At 35.0% G+C, this 18,336-nt stretch overlaps 1 protein-coding gene across 2 annotated transcripts; it reads right to left on the minus strand.

The window, feature by feature from the left end:
* Window positions 1–3,260: 3,260 nt before the first annotated feature.
* Window positions 3,261–17,458, minus strand: si:ch73-242m19.1 (coiled-coil domain containing 162). Of its 2 annotated transcripts, XM_025059408.1 has the most exons (35): window positions 16,272–17,458; window positions 15,844–15,916; window positions 15,624–15,734; window positions 15,442–15,555; window positions 14,745–14,939; window positions 14,139–14,223; window positions 13,057–13,208; window positions 12,792–12,944; window positions 12,528–12,629; window positions 12,241–12,408; window positions 12,101–12,162; window positions 11,515–11,632; window positions 11,210–11,413; window positions 10,458–10,796; window positions 10,117–10,317; window positions 9,589–9,710; window positions 9,278–9,506; window positions 9,002–9,207; window positions 8,716–8,850; window positions 8,319–8,412; window positions 8,090–8,224; window positions 7,889–7,995; window positions 7,696–7,807; window positions 7,558–7,607; window positions 7,264–7,440; window positions 6,999–7,125; window positions 6,702–6,879; window positions 6,388–6,526; window positions 5,997–6,150; window positions 5,820–5,915; window positions 5,282–5,446; window positions 4,984–5,201; window positions 4,368–4,506; window positions 4,166–4,286; window positions 3,261–3,565 (listed from the first exon to the last, which is right to left on the minus strand). In XM_025059408.1, exons 1-35 carry the CDS (start codon window positions 16,397–16,399, stop codon window positions 3,390–3,392), a joined length of 5,085 nt encoding a protein of 1,694 aa, XP_024915176.1. In that variant the 5' UTR covers window positions 16,400–17,458; the 3' UTR covers window positions 3,261–3,389. The 2 variants fall into 2 exon arrangements, with proteins under 2 accessions (XP_024915176.1, XP_024915179.1); XM_025059411.1 differs by lacking the exons at window positions 3,261–3,565; window positions 4,166–4,286; window positions 4,368–4,506; ... (1 more) ...; window positions 5,282–5,446; window positions 5,820–5,915 and having other exon boundaries at window positions 5,992–6,130.
* Window positions 17,459–18,336: the final 878 nt, after the last annotated feature.

Genomic DNA, 18,336 nt, shown 5'->3' on the forward strand with positions numbered 1-18,336 from the left:
CTGCATGTTTCTCATAAAATCAGGGCACTTAGAGCATATGTTTTAGAAATATTTTTGTTTAAAGTGTTCTGTCAAAATGTCAACATTTAACGTCATTTTTGGTCAAAAACTAAATAAACTATATGACAAAAATATTTCTAAAACATATGCTCTAAGTGCCCTGATTTTATGAGAAACATGCCGGAAAAGATAACATTTTTAAAAATAAAATTTCGAAATAGTTTCTTCAATTTCTTTTAGTTTTTGACCAAAAATGACATTAAATGTTGACATTTTGACAGAAAGCTTTATACAAAAGTATTTCTAAAAATGTTCTCTAAATGCCCTAATTTTATGAGAAACATGCCGGAAAAGATAACATTTTTAAAAATAAAATTTCGAAATAGTTTCTTCAATTTCTTTTAGTTTTTGACCAAAAATGACGTTAAATGTTGACATTTTGACAGAAAGCTTTATACAAAAATATTTCTAAAAATGTTCTCTAAATGCCCTAATTTTATGAGAAACATACAAGAAAAGATAACATTTTTAAAAATAAATTTAGAAATATTTTTGTATAAAGTTTTCTGTCAAAATGTGAATTTTTCGTGTCATTTTTGGTCAAAAACTAAAAGAAATTGAAGAAACTATTTCGAAATTTTATTTTTAAAAATGTTATCTTTTCTTGCATGTTTCTCATAAAATTAGGGCATTTAGAGATCATTTTTAGAAATATTTTTGTTTAAAGTGTTCTGTCAAAATGTCAACTTTTAATGTCATTTTTGGTCAAAAACTAAAAGAAATTGAAGAAACTATTTCTAAATTTTATTTTTAAAAATGTTATCTTTTCTTGTATGTTTCTCATAAAATTAGGGCATTTAGAGATCATTTTTAGAAATATTTTTGTATAAAGTTTTCTGTTAAAATGTGAATTCTTCATGTCATTTTTTGTCAAAAACTAAACAATTTTGATGAAAGGTTTCTGAAAAATTATTTTTAAAATTGTTATCTTTTCCTGCATGTTTCTCATAAAATTAAGGCATTTAGAGAACATTTCTAGAAATATTTTTGTATAAAGTTTTCTGTTAAAATGTGAATTCTTCATGTCATTTTTTGTCACAAACTAAACAATTTTGATGAAAGGTTTCTGAAAAATTATTTTTCAAAATGTTATCTTTTCCTGCATGTTTCTCATAAAATTAGGGCATTGATAAGACATTTTTAGAAATATTTTTGTATAAAGTTTTCTGTTAAAATGTGAATTCTTCATGTCATTTTTTGTCACAAACTAAACAATTTTGATGAAAAGTTTCTGAAAAATTATTTTTCAAAATGTTATCTTTTCCTGCATGTTTCTCATAAAATTAGGGCATTTAGAGAACATTTCTAGAAATATTTTTGTATAAAGTTTTCTGTCAAAATGTGAATTCTTTGTGTCATTTTTGGTCAATAACAAAAAGAAAATTGAAGAAAATATTTCTAAATTTATTTTTAAAAATGTTATCTTTTCTTGCATGTTTCTCATAAAATCAGGGCACTTAGAGAATATGTTTTCGAAATATTTTTGTTTAAAGTGTTCTGTCAAAATGTGAATTTTTCGTGTCATTTTTGGTCAATAACAAAAAGAAAATTGAAGAAAATATTTCTAAATTTATTTTTAAAAATGTTATCTTTTCCTGCATGTTTCTCATAAAATTAGGGCATTGATAAGACATTTTTAGAAATATTTCTGTTTAAACCTTTTTGTAAAAATGTGAATTTTTCGTGTCATTTTTGGTCAAAAACTAAACAATTGTGATGAAAAATGTTTGAAAAATTAATTTTAAAAATGTTATCTTTTCTTGCATGTTTCTCATAAAATTAAGGCATTTAGAGAACATTTTTAGAAATATTTTTGTATAAAGTGTTCTGTCAAAATGTGAATTCTTTGTGTCATTTTTGGTCAATAACAAAAAGAAAATTGAAGAAAATATTTCTAAATTTATTTTTAAAATTTTTATCTTTTCCTGCATGTTTCTCAAAAAATTAGGGCATTTACAGAACAGTTTTAGAATTTTTTTGTATAAAGTTTTCTGTCAAAATGTGAATTTTTCATGTTAACCCTAACCCTAACTACAACAATAACCCCAACACTAACCCCAACCCTAACCCTAACCCCAACCCCAAGACTAACCCTAATCCTAACCCTAACCCCAACCCTAATATTTTTATTTTTAAATGTTATCTTTTCCTGCATGTTTCTCAAAAAATTAGGGCATTTACAGAACAGTTTTAGAATTTTTTTGTATAAAGTTTTCTGTCAAAATGTGAATTTTGTGTCATTTCTGTTCAGAAACTAAACAATTTTGATGAAAATTCTTTTAAAATTATTTCCAAAATTGTATTGGTTATGTGTGTTGTAAAATTAGGGCATTTAGAGAACATTTTCTAAATTTATTTTTATAACTTTTTCTGTCAAAATGTAGAAAAGATTTTTAGAACTTTTTTTTGAAAAACATTTATTTGAAAAATTATGGGAAAAAAAACTTTATTCTTTAATTTTTAGAAAAAACAAATTGAACCATTTTTAGATTTTTTTGACAAAAGCCTAATTTTTTTTATTATTTTTTGCATGTTTTTCTTAAAAATAAAGTGTTTTTAAAAAGTTTTAAAGTTAAAGTTTTTTCAAAAAAACATTGTTCTGCATGTTTCTCATAAAAATATTTAAAAAAAAATTTAATTTGTTTAGCAAATTTTCTTTTGGAAAATCTTTAGAAAAAAATTGATTTGAAAGATTTTTGGATTAAATATTTTTCTGCAAAGGTTTGGGGGAAAACATTTCTAAAAAAGTTTTAGAATTTTTTTTGAACATTTTTAGAATGTTTTCTTTTTGATTTTTTTAGCAAAGGCCTAATTTTGGTGGTGTGAAAGATTTTGATGAATTTATTTTTCAATATCTTATCTTTCCTGCATGTTTCTCATCAAAATATAGCATTTAGAGAAAAAACATTTAAAAAAAAGAAATGTTTTTGAAAATTTCTTAATTTTTTAAATTTATTTATTTTTTTAAGTTTTTTAGACAAAATTTGTTTTTTGCATTTTTCGGCAAAACAATTTTATCTTTTCTGCATGTTTTTTATCAAATTAAAAAAATTTTAGAAAACTTTTTGGTATTTCTTGATAAAATCATAATTTCAAAACTTTATTTTCTTATAAAATTAGAGCATATTGAGAATATATGTGAATATATATGAGAAAAAAAAATCATTTTCTGAATTTCTCGGTAAAATCCTAATTCTGAATTGTAGTCAGATGATGAAAAAATTTGATGAAAATTTTTGGAAAAAAAGATTCAAAATTTTATCTTTTTTATGTTTCTCAACAAATAAGAGAATTTTGAGAAATTACTCAGAATTTCTTTTGGGAATTTTTCAATAAAATACTAATTTTATGTTTTCATGGTGAAAAATGTTGATGAAAATTTGATCTTTTTGTACCTGTCCATCCTTCTGCTCAGCTCCATCCATCAGTTGCTTTATGAAGATTTCAACAATCTGTGGCCGCTCAAGAGACAATCTGTGCTTTAGTGGAGCTTTTTTCCATAGATCTGACCAAACACAGAAAATATGGCCCGGGGGTTAAAATCCTCAAAGTGTTGTTGAATGTTTTAGAGTTCGAAGAGTTCATGAAATTTGTAGGAAGCAACAAAAAGCTTACAAATATTTGAAAATAACAATAATACTGTACATAGGTATGAGATTCGAAACATATATTTCTTAATATGTGTAGAAATGCATATATCCAAGTCTAATATACTATAAACCAGGGGGGCCCAAACTGTTCCAAAAAAGGGCCACTGTGGCTTCAGGTTTTTATTCCAACCAAGCAGTAACTCGAGTCAAACGAGCTCCATTTACCACTCAACAATGTCTCGCTCAATGTCCTTCACTGGGTTATTTTACCCATTTTTATAACAATAATATATATTTTTTTGATGATTAAATGGGGGGATTTTAATTTAATTAATTTATAGTATATTTCTGGGGGATGGAACAAATTAATTGGTTTTTAATTATTTTTAATGGGGAAAATGCAATCAAGATACGAGTGGATCAACATACAAGTGCTGTTGTGGAACAGATTAAACAGCCCCACTGTACAAGTTTGTGTTTCCTGTCTGGTTATGTGTAATATTATTTTCCATTACCTGTTGGGAGACATGTATCTCTTCGAGTTTTCTCTGAAACCACAAGACTCAGCTCTCTGTTGATTCTCCTCTGAACTGCCTTGATCATGTCACACTCCGTGACCTCCAGCAGTCTATGCAGCTGACACAAGCAGGAGAGAGTTCTTGGGTGTCAGGAGGGCATAACTGTACAAAAAAGTGTGTTCTGTGTTGTGGTTTCTACCTGCCAGGCTTTAACGTCAGCTTCTGATGCTCCAGGTGGAGGCAGAAAAGTCTGTCTGCCAGAAATAAGCAGCTCATAGTCACGACCTTTACCCACCTGTTGAGCCAAGGCTTTCATGCTGGGGAGGAAGATTTCAGCTCTGAAAAGAATTCAAATAGAACAAATGAAAATATCTGACCACTATAATATTTGTCAAGAAAGCATCTATTACAAAATTGATCATGCAACTTCTCCATCAACTAACTAATAAGAATAAAATACCTAAAAGCATCCATAGGTAAACGTTAACCCAAGAGAACTAGAGTTAGAGTTTAATTAGTTAAATTAAAATTAAATTGCATTCGAAAATGCCTAAAAACATTATTTACAGAATTATAAAATATCTCATAATTAAAAAAAATCATAATAATAAAGCATAGAAAATAATTTTAAAATAAAGTTGGGGTCATTTAAGAAATATATATGCATGTTTGACCTATAAGAAAAAATATTTCTAATAAAAAAAGGGCATGTTGTGTTTGTTTATGGGGCAAATATATTCCTGAATTTCTTATTACCACAAAATACAACAAAATTCACATTGCTATGTACTGCTAAAACCATGTTTTTACAGCACCTGTAGAGGCTGATGAACTGCTGGTACAATGTGGGTAAACTGAAAACCTCAGAGCCAAAATGTCTGCAAGCCCAGCTCTCCTTGAAAACCTGAAGCTGTTTGGTTGTGAGGAGGAAACCTTTCAGCACAGACTGGACCTGAACTGGATCTTGAAGAGAAGCCGTGGAATTTGACCTCATCTCCCTCTCCACTTTAGTTGTCAAATTGCTTTTTCGCTCCTAAAATAAACAGTTAAAAATAAATCATAATAATTTCAGTAATCAGATTTTATCTGATTTATCATCTTTTTTTAATGTACTTCAAGAGTTTTCTCATCTTGCAGAAGGTCATCCTTGCTGCCATGGAGACGGACAGGCTGTGCCTCTCCCCCGCTGTTCAGGACATCCTCCATGAGCAGAGATACACCAAGGATTGCTGCATTAGCTTGAAGTCTGCTGGAATCCTTCAGGTCACACAGACACAGCTGCAGATAAAACAAATCTGCCGTAAGTTTAAGTTTGTGGCTCATACAGCAAAGAATATTAAATGGAAAAAAGGTCTGAGATGGAATTCACCAAAAAAACCAACACAGAAAAATAAAAAGATGCTTAATATTATTTTAACCAAACATGAAAAGCGAATCCAGTTCTTAGTTGACAGTCGAAACTGATGTACAATTAGAGTTAAGATAATCAGCAGTTAAAATGTAGCCAAAAAATAAAATGTAGTATCGTAAATAAGTATGTCAAAATAGAAAAAACATTACCCAAAAAGTCAGAAAAAAACTGCAGTAAAATCTTTGGGGATTCACTTGAGACAAGAATAAAATAAATAAATGAAGACATGTCGAGTTGCACCTGCATGCTGTATTCAATGGCTGGTATGACCCACAGTTTCAAAGGAAATAATCCATGAGAGGCAACAAAACTCCTCCATGGATACATGGTCTGAGCCTGCAGAGGGAAACCACATCAGGCACAAACAAACAAATCTGACTGCTTTATAAAAAGAGTGGGGACCAGAACTGAGCTGACCTGAGATCTGTGAGTCTGCAGAGGCTGAGGAACAGGCAGAGAGACAGTGAACACATCAGTGTGAACACTGTCACCCAGCAGGGGCAGAGCAGTTGCCATGTTATCACTCACACTCTGGTAAGACATGACGTCACCTGAGGAGAGGAAGGCCTCTCTGAACACAAACACATCACACCGCAGAGGAGAAAAATTATTTTTTTCTTTCATCCTCTTCTGTAGCAAATGTATTTTCAAGAAGTATCAAAAGCGCGGGGAATGAATCTTCCAAGCACTACAGTACAACTGACTGACTTTACTACACTTTTCCTGTAAAGCAATACGTTAGCACTTGAGTTAAGTGTTTCAAGATGAAAACTGTGTCAGACAAGGTTTTTTCTCTCCTGCTGCTGACCTGATCAGGACTCTGACCGCAGTGTCGAACTGTAGCAGCAGAACCTGACGTCGCAGCTGCAGCAGTTGAGCCACGGAGTCGGGGCTACTGGGTTCAGACAGTAGCTCCACCTGTCGCTGGATCTCCAGCAGCTCTACACCTGTAGAGAAACAACATCCAGAGAGCAGAAGAAGTGAAGACAGTAAACTAAGGTCTCATGGTTGGTGTTTGATTACCTACACTAACATTTATCTGAGTGGAACCTTTGTATTTGCTTTGTGATAAATATTTCACGTGAACATGTGAGATGCTTTTCTTTTAAACCATGAACCTACCGATGCCTTCAGAGCCGCCCCATTCAGCTACAAGCCGTGATTCTGTCTCCGGCTGGTCTCTCCTACCGCTCCAGGTGTTTTCTGCGTTACCAAGTCTGGAGAAACTGACGAGGTAACACACGATGTCATGGAGAGCTGAAGCTATGTGCAGGGTGTGGTGGAGAGCTGTGGCACAGTCCTGGTGGAGACAGAACAAAAAGGAACCAATTCATGTAAAGACAAATCAACAAGATAACATTTACTGTAACGCCAGCTGTAACCTCTAAAACTGGTGTATTGAAAATGTGGGAATCTCACCGAGGGTTTTAGAGTTTTAAATATTTGAAGAACTTCTGAAAAGTGCGGGACGATCCATAAGTTCAGGAGGGCACTGCCGTCTGCAGACATGAACTGTTTACCCTGATCCTGATGATCCTGAGAGGCACTGAGAGAAACAAGAGGTTATTCAAAAGTTTTTATTATTTTTACAGTTTTTATTTGCGAATAAAGTTTCAATATGGACTCAAGTCACACATTTACTACTTTACATAAGATTAAGTGATAAAATCTAGTGCTACCGTACCTGGGATCAGGTATAATTTTATCTCCAAGGTCAAGAAGACTTGTTGTTTTCTTTTCTTTTCCAGTCATGAAGTGGGACTGACGGATGGACGGGATATTGTTGAGAAGAGACATGAGGCTGAAGTAATATGAAATAATCTGCGCTCTCACACAGTACTGTGACATCTGCTGGTTGAACCTGTGCAGACGTAAGTAAACAAAAGATCACTTTATTATTCAGTGGTCTGAATAAAACCATATTTTAAAGGGATTTTACAGCAAAGTTAAATGAAGTATTATTGTTTGTTTTTTTTACGTTCTAAGAAACTTGACGATCAAGCTTCGTTTGATCTTGGCTGCTTCCTCCTGTAGAACAAGGAGGAAGTAATGATTTGACATAATTCATGGCTGATCTCATTCTTCATGTTGCTCATTCCACTGTCGATTAACTCACCGTGTTTTCCAAACAATCCCCCTCAGCCTCTTTCTGCTTCATAAATGAGTCAAGCATCTTGTCACGCAGACCAGCTTTTTCCAGCTGTATGGACACGAAGGCCTGGACTAGCCTGAAGCCAAATAAACAACAGTGTATATGTTAAAGAGGCAGCAGAAAATCCCTGTAAATCATCATGAAGTGTTTGTTCAACCTCTGGCTGCTGGTGTTGATATTTTCTATGGAAGACGTGTTACCAGTTTTTGAGTCACATCTTGTTACTGATTTCACCTCAATGGAAGAATGAAGGCACTCTTCACTCTGACAAAAGCACCGTGAGACGTATTCACAAATATTTAAAACATTAAATGTAGGAAGTAAAAACAAAATAATTCATAACCTCTGAATAACACACCTCTGTCTGTGATGACACACTTTCTGCCCAGTAACAAAGACAGACCAAATCCACTGCACTTATCAAAGCATTCTTCTGTACGACCTGAGAGGCCAGAGTCACCTGGAGGTTCTCAATGCCTTCTGTGTTCATAAGCTGTAAATAAATTGAGATGATGGCTAAAAATACTGTGTTATTTAGAACGATTCATATACGTATCCTCGCTTAAATGTAATATTTTTTTACTTACACGAATAACTGCATCCTCTGAGCTGAAGCTAAACCTACCGATGTGTTCCTCGTCCAGCTCGTGGATGCTGAGAGGCAGGTAGGATGGAATAAACCTGCAGTTGACAAAACAAGTACAATCATCTCTGTTCAAATGTTTAATATAAGATGAAATAGTGAATATGTCAGACAAAAGAAGATGGAGTTTCCCGACAGGTGAGGAAGAGGAAGACCACGGGGAGGATTAATGGATGTAGAGAAGGAGGACTTGGAGAAGGAGATGGAAGTGAGTGAGATCAGAGATCAAGGTCTGGAGAAAGCAACAGAAAAGGAAGAAACATATTGATGTTGAGATTTAATTCATTCATTTAGGATTGAAAAATTAGGGAAGAGATCCGGAGTAAAGTTTTTTTGTTTACTTTTCCAAAGAATTGTCCTCTGACATTGATGTCATGAAAATACTCCTCTCCTCTGTTTGCTCTTCAAATTGTACCGGTCGAAGATACAAATGGAACTCCTCAAGGCCGAGTTCTGCAGCAATATTCCTGTACAACCTGGAAATAAAAACAAAAACAAAAATAAATAAAAACAGACGTGAAATTAAACTCTGTTGGACACCTGATCAAAGTAATTAATGTATTAACTAAAATAATCTAAATCATCTTTATATATTCAAGGCTACAAGCAGGAATCTAATATCTTTACTGTGCCAGATGTTCAGTCTCAGAAGCCGACTCCAGCAGCCGGTGTCGAATGATGACGAGCTCCTGCAGCTTGGAGAAAGTGTCTATGGTAAAAGATTGTCTTTCTCTTTCCTGATTTAAATTCTTGTTGTCCACTTCGGACTGAACAAGGGACAGTCCCACATTTTGGACCAAATAAGGATTCCCAAAAAACACATCTGAAAACAACTGGAAATAGATTTAAAAAGTTAGATTTGAGTTAAACAGAGTTAATATTTTTATAAAATAAAAAACCTACATTCTTCTGTATCTGAGGGCTGTAGGATGCTCCCGGTGACGCCAAGTTCCTCCAGTTCTGCAGAGCTTCCTGCAAAAGCTTCTGTCGCAGGAAAAGTTTGTCCAAGGCTCTGGTTGCCTGATGCAGCTGACAGAGCTCTGAGTGAGCCTGGAGTATGCCTTGATAAACTGAAGAGGCCAGACAGAGGGACGGGTGAAGCTCCAGGAGGAATACGCTCATTAGTGAAGGGCTGTACAAGTGAAAAGACACAGAGATCATTAACGTCTGCATGAAACCAAAGAGTTGTTGCAGTCACTTGTCAGGTTACTCACCCGCTGCCTCCAAGTGATGCTGTGTATTTGGGAGTGAAGTTGAGAGGAAGGCCGAAGTCATAAAATGAGCCTCTATCATCGCTGCGCCTTATGTGTTGAAGGAACAGACGCTGGTATTCAATCTGTTGCAAAATGCAAAAGAAAACCTTAATAAATTGTGAAAAATTAAAAGAACCAAATAATTCTTGAATTAATTTTGTTGCAAATTTAGAATTGATTTGTTTTATGTTATGATTAGGAGATGAACATGAACATTTATGTTGAAATAGCCGAATAGTACTCAAGGCATTTGAAAGCTAAATTAAAAAAAACATGATAAAGTGCAATAAATCGATAAAAAAAAAAGAAGAAAAGATTATAAAAATGTTTAAGAAAGAAAGACAAAAATTTTAGTTTGATGCATTTTTTAGGGGACTTCAGTTGACGATTAGATTTAAATAAAGCAATAGTCAGAATTGATTTCTATAAACTCTTGATCCCCCTTTCACATGAACAAATCTGTGATCCTGCCCATGTGTCTGCTTTCACCTGATTATCCAGAATCCCTTTAATCAGCTGCTGGTGACTCCTCAGGCAGTCTACTTCTGCTCTGTAGACCTGAATAAAGTATTCCTGCTCCAGGTCCATCTGTGGTCTGCTGTGCATGATGTCAGTGATGACTCTGGCCAGAGCAAACCTCTCCTCCAGCCCTGCTGAGTGTTGATAGGCTTCATAGTAGCAGTTTAACAGCTGAGGGACAGAAAAAGACAAAATTATACAATATCAACAACCTTTATAATGGATTTAAAAGAAATAACATTCAGTATCCCAAATCCCAAATGTGTTTTTACAAATTAATATATTTCCTGTAGCTAGGACGACGTAATCACCTGAACTTTGCTCTCCAAAAACTCTGTTTCCCATGTCCACAGGTCAAGAAGGACAGCAACCCTGTCCACATCAGTCCCAGCCCAGGAGTTGATGTCACTTTTTGCTGTAGATGGAGATTGTTGCTCACCTTTTTCAAATTTTTGTAGTGTCTTTTTACGTATGAAATGTGAGCCGAGGAGCAGGAGCTCATTTTCCAACTTGTCCAAGTCTTTCAGAGCAACATCATACACAATAAAAAACCCTCTGTGGTCCTGAGTGTGGATAGAATTCTCCTCAGTGCTGTAGAAATCATGGAGATTCGCCACTTCAGGAAAATCCATAAATTCTGAGCAATGAACCTTTTTAAAAAAAAAAACAAACAAACTTTACAACATTAGGCTTTATGGTTTTGAAATAAACTGTGAATAAAATGTTGCATTAAAAATTCAAGAACATTTTTGAAATAAATTTCACTTCTAATACAGTATAATGTGATGCATATGTTAATACCAGAAATGAATCCAATTATTGTTTTACTACTTAAAATGCAATAAGTAATTTATAATTTGTACCGCCTTTTCTGTTGTGTCTCTAAATAAAACAAATTTAAAAAATGAATACATTAAAATAAATAAATGAATGATCAGCTCATTTTACATTTGAAATGTATACTGTAAATGTGTTTATCACATCAATCAATGCATATAAACTGTAATACAAACCAGGCCACGCTAGTATTTACCGTGAGCAAGTTAAAGACCTGTGTTGGTACCTTATAGTCCACAGGAGTGTTGTGGATAAACTGGAGCGAGCCCAGACCTCCTGCCTCCCCACTTCCTCCTCTGGCTGCGTTCATCCATCCTGTTTCCTCTGCCGTGCTGCACAGTTCTCCATCCTCCAGCCTCACACCTGCCAGGTCAAATGTCAAAGTCCTCTCCACGGAGCGAAAGTAATTCAGAATCCCCAGAGAGACTCTCTGCATAGACAGATCAAACACAGTGGAAAATCTTTGTCTGATGTTAACAAACAACCCAGTTGGGTGTTTTTAAGTGATCATAAACTTAGTTACAGCCTAACCTTAAGCTCCCTCAGTTTGAGATGACGCAGGTAAATCAAGGACAGGTAAGCACCTCTGGTCACCACTGGATTTGAGAGTTGATCCTCTAAACAGTCGTCCAGACCTAGAATCTCCAGACTTTAAAGGAAAAATATTTTGTCTTATTGTATAAAGAGACACAAAATGTTTAATCCTTTTAATCAATCTATTTTCATAAAGGTTATGGAGGCTGTCAGGTTATATTTTGTTACAGTTTTCCTGATTTTTTTAAATTTATTTATCAGGATTAAGACACTTTTTACTATAAATGTAGAGGAATACCAATGTTGAATAAAAGTCTCAATTTGGGGCTTCATTACTTATTCTACACATTTAAGTTTTTTTTTTTTTGTCATGCAACTTCATCTGCGTGACATTGTAAATATTTCAGGGTTTTTTGTTACCAAGGAGTTTGGAAAATGATCTCACTTATTCACTCATTTATTCACCATGTGCCATCATATCAATCCTATTGAATCCAGACAAATTATTTCAAAACCATAAATAACAAACATAACACATGTTGTGGTAATTTTAATTGAGGATTTATATTCTTAAATTACCAACCTTTGATTCTTTGAACTCTCTTCATCACCTCCTGTACAAGTGGATGAACACAGTGGCGTGTCCTGAAAAATCAAATGGCACATTTCACTACATTTCTTTAGGCAGTAAAGATGACACTCCGGTCTTTAAACGGTCCATACCTGAGTTAAACTGACCCCACTGTAAACACTGGTCCAGATATCTGAGATTTTTCCCCCTTTGGTTTTCATGTTCATGTGCGACACAGTTGACATTGAGGTTGATTGTGGATGACAAACACGAGCACCGTGTTCTTTCAGAGCTGAAGCCACCTGCAGCAGATCTGGAACCTAAAGGGAGAAAACAAAAGAACAAACCTGTGTGAAAACACATTTTAGAGCAAAGTAAAAAGTAAAGTGACTTTTTCTGACATCGATCCGTCATCGCAGCTTCACACAACAGTGTTCACCTGGAGAAAGCTGCTGTGCATCTTCATCAGCTCATCCACACACTTCTTCTCCTTCATTCTTGTCCGTTGCTTCTGCTGCCATGGATCTCGCCTGGGCTTCACCTAAAGATCAAAATCCAATTTGTTTTTACGTGCTGTTCTTTGAAAGAAAATACTCAAAAACCCATTTAGCAAACATGACTGCAACTGTACAAAAAGTTGCTATTAAAGTCTGGAATTTATGTTACCAAAATGTTTTCGTATTGGTGGGATGACAGTTCAAACCTGGATAAAAGGGATCCAGTTGGCTTCCTTCCTCAGGGCCATGCCCCCACTCTTCCTCCCCCACTGACTCTCCTCCATCTGTGTGGAGTCGTACTGAGGAAATGTTCTTCTCTGCTCTTGCTGTTGGAAGATTTTTCTGAACTCCCTCCACACCTTCAGAGAGAGTGGTCTTTAATTCACTCTAAATTACATCTGACAAATCCCTCAAACAGTCTCTGCACTCACAGTATGGTCCACAAACAGAGACAAACCACAAAACTATTACCAAGCTGAACAACTCCATCTCATCTGCAGTGGTCATGAGTTTTCCAGTGTCATATGGCAGGTGGAAGTAGGTGAGTAAGGACTGAAGCTCAGGTAGAAGATCCTTCAGATGAACAGAATGCTGTGGAACAGTCTCTACTCGTACCAGAGCACCTGGAATTGAATGGACCAACTTTATTATTGATGTACTACTTCCTCTGTGGTCATTTTCACAGACATTTAGTTGGGATCTAAAGATGTATACAGAAGTTTTGGGTCACCTTACAAATTTGCAGCTTTTCACCTAACCTTTTTGTGTATTCAAAAATGCATATATTAAGATTTCTTTGGAAATGGCTATGTAACTATTTAAAAAATATATAATTCTAGAGCTGCATTGATAAATGTGTGGATTGAATCACAAAGTCATAGCACACTGTAAATCATGGGCAGTAGATTAGTGCCTTTGTCATGATTGAAAAGCTGCACAGACTCTTGACAAATATCCTAGAGTATGAAACATAATGTCTCAGTGCTCCTAATCCCATTTGAGAAATACTGTCAAACATATAGCAGTTTCCCTTGTTATACTTTAACATTTATTGCCCCTTTTTACCGTAAAACCTGAACGCACTGATTCAAAGGAAACAATTAGGTCATGTAACTGCAGACAAAACAAACATTCTACAAGACAATTTGTCATTTTCTGTGAATTTCCATCTCACCACATGAGATTCATCAGCAGCGGGTCTGTGTCTTATTATGTTATGTAACTGCAGATGTTACCAAAACATCAGCCCACTCGTGCTGGGTTAAATTCACCAGTAAATGTTAATGTTAACAGTTTGTTGTCACACAACGGAGATAAAAACAAAACATTCTTTTTGTTTTTGTTCAGTGCCGACACAAAACAATAAAAATGTACCTGAGAAAATGGTGTTGGGTGAATACTCCATACCATACATAATATTTGGGACACTGAAAATTTACTGAACTTTTAGAAGAATGTACTTCATGAATATTTTCACTATTACAGTACAGAGAGATTTCCACTATATATGCAGTGTGCGACATCAACAACATTGTATGGCTACTGATGCTCACCATCACCATGTTGAGTCTGAGATGACGATTCCTCTTCCTGAAATGTTTTATCTTTCCTTTCACAGGTTGGTATATAGTGCAACACCTAGAAATATAAACAGAAATATATTTTTAGTGTCAATGAGCTAAATGTTTGCTCTAAAACAAGAAATAAACAAAAATAATTTAAGTAGCCACACAAGAAGCAAAATACCTGAAATGGACAGCCAAGCCTATAATAATAAAAAGAAAAACTACAAAATATCTTTGAAAAATATCTCTGTTTATTCAAACAGAGATGTAATAAGCCTAAATCATTCAATCTTTAAAACAGGTTTGCTAGAAACAAAAAAGAATGTACAAGTAAAATTGGTGAAAAACAAAATAAAAGCTTAAAGTTAAAGCTAAACCAGCTAAAGGATGGCTTAAAACTATATGAAAATAAGGTTAATTATTAATAGAGATCGAGATAAATTATAGCAAAAATAAGTGAAGGATTTGTTTTGCACAAAAAATTAGCACCAAAAATAGACACCAAAACAAATCACCACTGTTTAGGTCTTTGGGCAATGTAATAAAAGCTAAAATACAAGCAAACATGGAAAACATAAAAGCATGCTTTATTACTCTGAGGAAGTTTTGAATGGGGCGAACAGAGTGCAGATGACAGATGAGCCACCGCAGGTAAATCATCACATCTTCCTGCGTCAGCAGAGAAGCTACGTCTGCTTGATCAGTCAGGATCATCTCTCTGCTGGCAGACAGCCGACGCGCTCTCTGAACGGAATCCTCATGCTCACAGTTTATATAAGAAACCTGATCCTGGGTTAAATAAATAAAAAAGATCTGGTGATGAACTTGGAATATCCAATAAATCATCAAGAATGATGGCAGTATGTTAGATTGTATGTCAAATACAATGGAAATACAAATGTCTTAAATAAATCTATCAAATAACACGCAACAGAGATGCCATTAAAACAGTAGTTAAATTAAACAGATCTTGCGATGAAAGCCTCATAAATTGTCCCTGAATGAGCTGACTACTACAAAAGTGACAAAAAAGTTTTGTCATGTACAATACATACCAGACAAGAAGAAAATGGTAATTTATTATAAGTTAGCTAAAACAGCCAAAAGCTAACACAAACTAATTATGGCAAAAACTGTCGAAAAATTTCCAGCTGGGCTTCCAAGGCAGACAAAAAAGTTAGCAAAAAATGCTAACAACTAACTAAGCAAAACGTTTTTTAAAAACATCAATCATTTTTATGACATATTTAAACTGAAAGTAATATGTTTTGTTTGTTTTTTCAATGCTTACCTTGTAAACAGGATAAAGCTCCTCGATGACACTGGTGTGTCTGCAAAACCTCCTCCACCTCAGCATGAATATGTATTTGACCTGAGCCAGGTGATACGCCCTGTCCGTATAAAACTGGAGGAAAAAGAAATCAACACAGTTTTTAAGTACCTTTTTCCCCGTAGTGATGCAGCTGTCCTCACCTGATGCAGGAGCAGAGGCAGGTTGTCAGGTGTGTTTTCAAGACTCAAGCAACTTTCCAGCTCTTTCTGCATCACATCCGCCGCAGACTGAACAGGAAAATATTCATTCACCTGCAAACATGCGATAGTTAAGGTTACAAAAAAAAAAAAAAATTCAAATAGGCCCGAGTGAGTAAATTGTTAATTATGTTAATAATAAAATATGAAGTTTAAACCGTACCTGTAGCCCTATCTTTAGGGCTCGCTCCCTCTCCGCACGAAGGAAGGAAATAGCTCGAGGAGGTAACACGGAACTGCAACCAAACTTCAAATGAATAAGATATTCCCCAAGTAACATTTTAAAAAGTAATACAATAGCTTTAACAACTTGAAATGTATATCATCAATCGTCAATGACAGCTAAAATAAAACAATGTCTACGCAGGGCAATCGACGTCGAAGCAAGAACGTCACTTTAGCCAACAGCTAACTAAGGATTCTGCTACTACTTGGAACAATTTTAAGTTTTTACAGTTGTTACTTTTTAGTATAATTATTGCTATAGTTACCCTTTTCTGAGGGTTTTTTAAAATTACCTTTTTAAGCTCAACTGGGTTTTTTTCATCCAAAATAAGAAAATTCGAATAAATGTGATTAAAACATTCACACCTATAGTATTTAAAGGTCCGTGTGTCATTTTCCTCGATTTGTTCCTGAAGTGCCGAGACTTGTTGCGACAGCTCAGCCTCCATCTGCTCCACTCTGACAGAGGAAGAAACTCTATAGCCGTCGCCCATGATGCTTCGCAAACTTTAGTCGCTGAACATAATTTCTAAAACATTTATATCCAATGCACTTCCTCTAATGCTGCTAAACCCGTGCCTTTACGATGACTTGTTATGGTGTCGCCATGGCTACATACAGTAATCACTGTTTCCCCAACTCAAGAGACTTTTCTTTTTTTACACAGTAACAGCATTTGATCAGTAGAGGGCTCTGACATCACACTGCAGCAATCCGCTGGTCAATACACGATGACGTCAGTACGGTTGGTCTTTTCACATAGTTTTATTAAAATATTTTTTCACCAACAGCTTTAACATATAAAGGTATGCACAGACCGTTACGGAGCACCAACTGCACTTGTCATCACAGCCCCTCGACTCAAACACCATGAGAGGGTTTAATGGGCAGATTTCTGCCTCTTGGATACAGCGTCTGATTGGTTCTGTGATTGACCAATAGCAAATCACTAATCCTCAGCGGCTGCTGAGTGAAATCTGCAGCTGTGCAGATTCTCTAGGGATAATAATAATGATGATAAATTCCACAGAAACGTCAAATTGATTTTCAGTGGTTCTTTAAGCTTTATTTACATGCACCATTTCTGTTACAACCAAGATAGTTATTGAAAGTACAACCAATCACCTTCATCGTTTTTATAATTGTTGTTGTAGCAATAGGAAGAAATGGAAATGGACACGTGGCAGTAAATAAAAATAGAATTTAGCCAAATCTAACACACTGTGCACAATTACATCTGATTTGATGGACATGATCCAAATGCCTGTCCCAATAACGCTAGATGAATGCATTTCAACTTTTTAAAAAAAATCAAAAATCAATTGAGTAACATAATTATGATTATTTAATTGTTGTTCGTCCTAATTAATGCAAATTTAAGGAGTTCAAACTTTAGGGTGATTTAAATGAATACAAACACTAAAGTGCTTTTACAAAACTTGAAAATGGGCTAAAACATGCAACACTTATATTTTAAGAGAGGATTAAATAAATAAAACCAACATTTACATCTCTTGAATTGGGCTACATTGAATTCACCAAGGATGGTTTAATAATTCCTACATTGAATTCACCAAGGATGGTTTATTAATTCTTCCTGCAAAATAACCCAAAAAAAAAAAACAAAAAAAAAAAAACTGTGCTGATGTATTTCTGTTTGTTTGGGGGGATTTTTGCCTCTACATCTGTGGTTCCTTATATTTATACACTGCAGATCCTCTTATTTTAGTGCAGAAATGTTTTGGCAATACTTTCTATTTTGTTTTTAAATACTATGATTTGTTCCCTCTAAAATGGCAAGAATGGCTCGAAGATACTACATCTGCAGTCAAACTGAAAGCCTCAAAGTAAATTACATCCTCTGTTCTTTGCTGCGACCTCCATAGAAAACATTATGAGGTCAAGCAAAGATCTGAAGGAGATTTTCATGGGGGAAAAAAAAGGCAACTGCAGAGCTGAGAGAAGTACGTGGACTACACTTATGTCAGCCTAAGTAATGACTGCTGTGTCATTGACAGGGTTCAAAAAGTGCTTCGTGAAGGACTGTACCCTTTGCTTAGGGAGATAAGAAAGGAAGCACTGAAGCACCTTTTCTTAGCATTTAGAAGAGTCAAACACAGCTTTTGTCATGGCTGCCACTCATATTCTTCCAGGTCACTTCACTCACTTAGGGTCCGTCTTGAGCAAAGTGAAAAGACTATTCAACCACAGCCTATTTTCCCAGCCCCTGCTGTAGTGCTGATAACAAATGCAAGGCTACTATTGACACTTCATTTGCAGCTTCATCCCTGCTTTTGTCTTATTTGTAGCACCAGGAACTCCTTCATATTAAAGGAATATTGTAACAGAGTGCTGTGAAATCTCCAAGGGAGGCTATTTTACTGAACCCCTTTCCAGAATAGTTGGCTCACCTACTGAAACTGCTATAAAG

This window comes from Cynoglossus semilaevis, chromosome 1 (assembly GCF_000523025.1).
Source record: "Cynoglossus semilaevis isolate Cse_v1.0 chromosome 1, Cse_v1.0, whole genome shotgun sequence".
NCBI classification, from domain to species: domain Eukaryota; kingdom Metazoa; phylum Chordata; class Actinopteri; order Pleuronectiformes; family Cynoglossidae; genus Cynoglossus; species Cynoglossus semilaevis.

Bases quoted from the DNA above. Each gene is read 5' to 3' on its own strand.
- si:ch73-242m19.1 (XM_025059408.1), bottom strand. From the start codon at position 16,399: ATGGGCGACGGCTATAGAGTTTCTTCCTCTGTCAGAGTGGAGCAGATG. The intron at 10,797-11,209 runs GTACCAACACAG...TTTTTTAAAAAG, and splicing joins ACACTCCTGTGGACTATAAG to GTTCATTGCTCAGAATTTAT. The intron at 7,996-8,089 runs GTGTGTTATTCA...TGCTTTTGTCAG, and splicing joins GTGTGTCATCACAGACAGAG to AGTGAAGAGTGCCTTCATTC.